Source organism: Drosophila miranda, chromosome XL (genome assembly GCF_003369915.1).
Source record: "Drosophila miranda strain MSH22 chromosome XL, D.miranda_PacBio2.1, whole genome shotgun sequence".
NCBI classification, from domain to species: Eukaryota; Metazoa; Arthropoda; class Insecta; order Diptera; family Drosophilidae; genus Drosophila; species Drosophila miranda.
Window position 1 is genome coordinate 12572247 of NC_046673.1, and position 4369 is coordinate 12576615.

Below are 4369 nucleotides of genomic sequence, written 5' to 3' on the forward strand. Positions count from 1 at the left end.
GCTGTTAAAACAAGCACAAAAGTTGAGAAAAACTAATTAAACTGTATAGTAACAAGAACGATCGACTGACAGGGTTTGGAGGGGTCTTTGGCAGCCAAGTCTACCGATCTGAATGGCTTTTGCTCAACAAAACCAAAGAAAATTTGCGACTTTTAAATTCTTTATTTTTTACAAAATATCTACATGCCAACTACATGTCTCCGTGGCGGAACCGCAAGACGATTTTACATTTCTTACATGCATTCTACATATTCAAAAAATGTTGCATACTCTTAGGCTGAAATTTTTCTGCTGATGACTTTCATGATGTTCAATGTGGGAAAGAAAAGAGAAGAAAAGCATAAGAAAACGCCAACTTACTTTGTACCTTTCAGCTATTAATGGAGCTGCCAGCTCCCAATGAAGCGGATTGTGTTATGGGTTACGAAAACACTTTTCTTTGATCCAAAGGCCAGTAATGTTGGCCACATAATGTTTGCTGCCAGCTCTCGTCCTCGTACTGCCCTACAGGTATACGTATCAATACACTGTGGCGATGTCCGAAAGAAAGCTAGCCTTGAATTTCGCAAAAAAAAACAAACAAAAAAAGGTCAGACTATTAATCGATAGCAACACGGCATGCAACTCTGATTCAAGGGAATGACATTTGTCTATGAATCACAGAAGGCACTGAAAAAAATGTCAATAAGCGACAATTCATGCTGTAAATTTGCAACCATAATCGGTTTGCCAGCGAGTCCCTGCAACGCCTGGAAAATAATTATCAAGACCGAGCGGTGCCGCGAAGTGGCAGATGCAAAGTGAATGACAAAGCTGGTGCGCACATTAAGAATTGGAAGCGGTCCTCGAGGAACTCTTCCCCGAGGCAGAAGAAATGTATTCGGCGGTGAAGCCCTTGTCAAAATATCTACAATTAAAATCGATCCGCATCTACGATGCCGTCTTCACAATCCACTCCAAGTGCACGGTTGTCATCCTAATAACCTGCTCCTTGCTGCTGTCCGCGCGTCAGTACTTCGGGGATCCCATACAATGCCTAAGCGAGGAGAGAAACATTGAGTACGTGCAGTCCTACTGCTGGACCATGGGCACCTACATCCTCAAGCTGGACAATGCATCAAGCGGCACACAAGCACACAAACAAGCGCCGGCTCCCAGCAATTCGTACGCCAAGTGGCGGGCCAAGCATCCCAGATCCCGCTCGGACCTGCGCCCCTTGGTTGACCACGACGAGGCCTATGCCAGGGCCGCTTTCATAGCCGAGGGTGTGGGCCCCGAGTTGAGTGGCGTGTCGGAGCGCGAGTACCTCCGCTACTACCAGTGGGTCATCATTCTGCTGCTCTTCCAGTCGTTCATCTTCTACTTCCCCTCGTGCCTGTGGAAGGTGTGGGAGGGCCAGCGGCTGAAGCAGCTCTGCTCGCAGGTGGGCGGTGCCCTGCTCTCCGATGAGACCTACAACACCAGGCGCCGGCTATTGGTCAAGTACTTCACCACCGACCACGAGGATCTGCACTTCTGCTACATGGCCAAGTATGTCTTCTGCGAGGTCCTCAACTGTCTGATCAGTGTGAGTAGCGATCTTTTGGCTGTAACCGGCAACCTGCAACCTGCAACACATTCAACAACAACCACCCCCCAACCTGCAACAGGTCGTGAACATCATTTTTCTGGATGTTTTTCTCAATGGCTTTTGGGCGAAATATCTGAAGGCCATGGCCACCCTTCCCTTTTACGATTGGGATCACTGGAATCGAGTGTCCTCGACAGTTTTTCCAAAAATCTCCAAATGCGAGGTGCTCAAGTATGGGCCCAGTGGGACGGTCAATGTCATGGACAATCTGTGCATCCTGCCCCTCAACATACTGAACGAGAAGATCTTCGTATTCCTCTGGTGCTGGTTCCTCCTGATAGCCATCATATCCGGCGTGAATATCCTCTTCCGGCTGGCCATGCTGTCCATCAAGAGTCTGCGCGAGAAGATGATCCGCAGCCAGCTGTCCTTCATGACCAAACGACATGTGCAGCGGGCCCTGCGCGACCTCACCATCGGGGACTGGTTTCTCCTGATGAAGGTCAGTGTGAACGTGAATCCAGTTCTCTTCGGGGATCTCATGCAGGAGCTGTGCGAGCTGCGCACCTCCTCCTCGCTCAGCATCCTGCAGGAGGCATAATAGAATGCCTTCTCTAGGCAGCGTCCTACCTAATTGTAATTTTCTATTTCAGGATACACATACTCAGACGTATATTTACGTACCGTTTCTAAGACATGTATTAATTTAATATATTTAGTATATATTCTCGAAGACACTCGATGCTGTTTAATGCACAATTATAGACACAAAACACTAGACAACAGATATGGTATGGAAATGGTAAGCAGTCTTTGGTGAAGCTTAGTCCACCTTCGATGCCTTCAAGCCGGGGACCTCACAGGTGGCACGGTAGATGTACAGTCCCAGTGCAATGTGTAAGGACACCACGGCGCCGACCGCCGAGAAAATGTCAACCTTCAACTTGCTCATCTCGAAGAAGCCATCCAGAACGACGGCCCTCAACAGAAAGAATGTGACCACAGGCAGGCACACGGTCAGCATGCAGTAGAAGAGCACTGTTTTGAAAGAACTATAGTCCTGGGAGTCCTTGGACTGTTGCCTGGCCTGCTTCGAGGGGGCAGCAGGGCACCCAGTTCCGCCAATGACGGCGCTGCTTTTCTTATTTTTGTTCGTCATTTTTCTAAATATTCTCAACTTGATTGAAAATTCTGATATTTGTGACTATATTTATTTTGCTTTTGCCTGTCATACATTTTTTGTGAGTCCGATCTCTGGCATCTAATATTCTGATAATTTACATTCATTAGGAATTCAATTCATAGAAGGGCCTAAAGAGTAGAAAATCCTATCTAAAACTCAGAAAAAGGTTACAGAAATAAACAAAGATTCATCACCGATTCCCATATATGTGCATACATACGAGTATGTAAATGATCGTTTGATTTATGTACCTTTCACACAAGTCAACCTGTTATACCGTCCATACCTTCTGCTTCAGCGTCTTCGGAGCGTTTCTCTGGCGTGTTATGCACTTTCAAAAGGTTAGTATGATTTTCAGAAGATACAAAGAAGGAAGCAGAAAAAAAATATTGTTGGAAATTGGATCATAGTTCAGAACTAAATATATAATGGATGTAAAAACAGACAAACTTTATCATCTCCAACTGTATCCAAATAGGATTCATGTATGTATTATAATACCACACCATAGATATGATATGATCGATCTGAAAGGGTATATACAAGTTTCGTTAGCCGAATAGCAACAGCCTTAGGTTTCTTGCTTATTTTGCAAGTGGCTTCTGGAGTCATGCGACATGCGAAATGATTGTTTTTTCTGGGCTTGGATTATTTCTTTTGTTGGCTTTTGGCTGCTTCTGGCATTTAATGTGCATTGTTTATAACTAGTTGCTGCTATAATTTCGTCATTTATATTTTGTTGAGACGATCCCCCCACCGGCCAGCCCCCCGGCACCGCTGCTCCACTAATCAGCGTTTCGGCATTGTTTTGCGCGCGTTAACAACGCAACTTGCTCGCGTTTTTGGCCGCCTTTGCTATGAAATTTACTCACTAACACTCGCAATCACACACACACGCAATCACTCACTAACTCCCGAACACACTCATGTGAATAAATGTAAATATTATTCAAAACTCATTCGTGTGGCATTTTATAGGCACCCTGCACATTGTCTTTGTCGGGCATATCAGCACACGCACACGGCTTTGATATGATCTCGCTGAAGCATATAGTGCGCATAGGCCAGGGCGGGGTAGTAGGCAGTCGCCACGCTCTCCTCGCTTACTCTCGCTCTCTCTCTCTCTCTCTTTGCGGTCTCTCCCTTTCCGCTTGTCACTACGCTGTTGGCGTTTGCGGGGGCTGACGCTGTCGACGCTAATGCTGACGCTATACCGCTGTAGCTCCTAATCGAAAGGTATATTCAAAAGAAGGTGACCTACCAATAGCTTTGCAAAATGCAGAAAACAGTAGGTATGCAATGAGCTAGTAGCTGTCTTACCTTCCCACTTAATATACCTTGGAGCGTCGGCTTGGGGGCTGGGCTAGCGGCAGAGACAGAGACGTTTGGGGCCAGCGGGCAGAGGTGCGGCCGGTGTTTCTTCAGCTTTGGGTTACATCTATTCGTATTCCTCCTATTCCTATTTTTGTATTGTTTTCTACTTTTGTTGTTTTGTTTTGTTTTGGGTTTTTCGGTTTTGATTTTGGACTCTTTTTCTTTTTTTTTGTTGTGCTGTTTTTTGGATTTTATTTTTTTTTGAATTTTGTATGCCACTTGGCCAGTTAGTTGGTTTAGTC

General features: G+C 45.7%; 2 protein-coding genes across 2 annotated transcripts; one reads left to right on the forward strand and one right to left on the reverse strand.

The window, feature by feature from the left end:
• The first annotated feature begins 675 nt into the window (after positions 1 to 675).
• On the forward strand, positions 676 to 2281 carry LOC108161621 (innexin inx5). Its single transcript, XM_017295922.2, has 2 exons — positions 676 to 1567; positions 1650 to 2281. The coding sequence occupies exons 1-2, from the start codon at positions 875 to 877 to the stop codon at positions 2169 to 2171; spliced, it is 1215 nt and encodes a 404-aa protein (XP_017151411.1). The 5' UTR covers positions 676 to 874; the 3' UTR covers positions 2172 to 2281.
• Positions 2282 to 2291: 10 nt separating this feature from the next.
• LOC108161629 (vacuolar ATPase assembly integral membrane protein VMA21 homolog) lies at positions 2292 to 3216 on the reverse strand. The gene has a single exon (XM_017295932.2). It carries the CDS (start codon positions 2727 to 2729, stop codon positions 2394 to 2396), a length of 336 nt encoding a protein of 111 aa, XP_017151421.1. The 5' UTR covers positions 2730 to 3216; the 3' UTR covers positions 2292 to 2393.
• Between the last annotated feature and the right edge of the window lie 1153 nt (positions 3217 to 4369).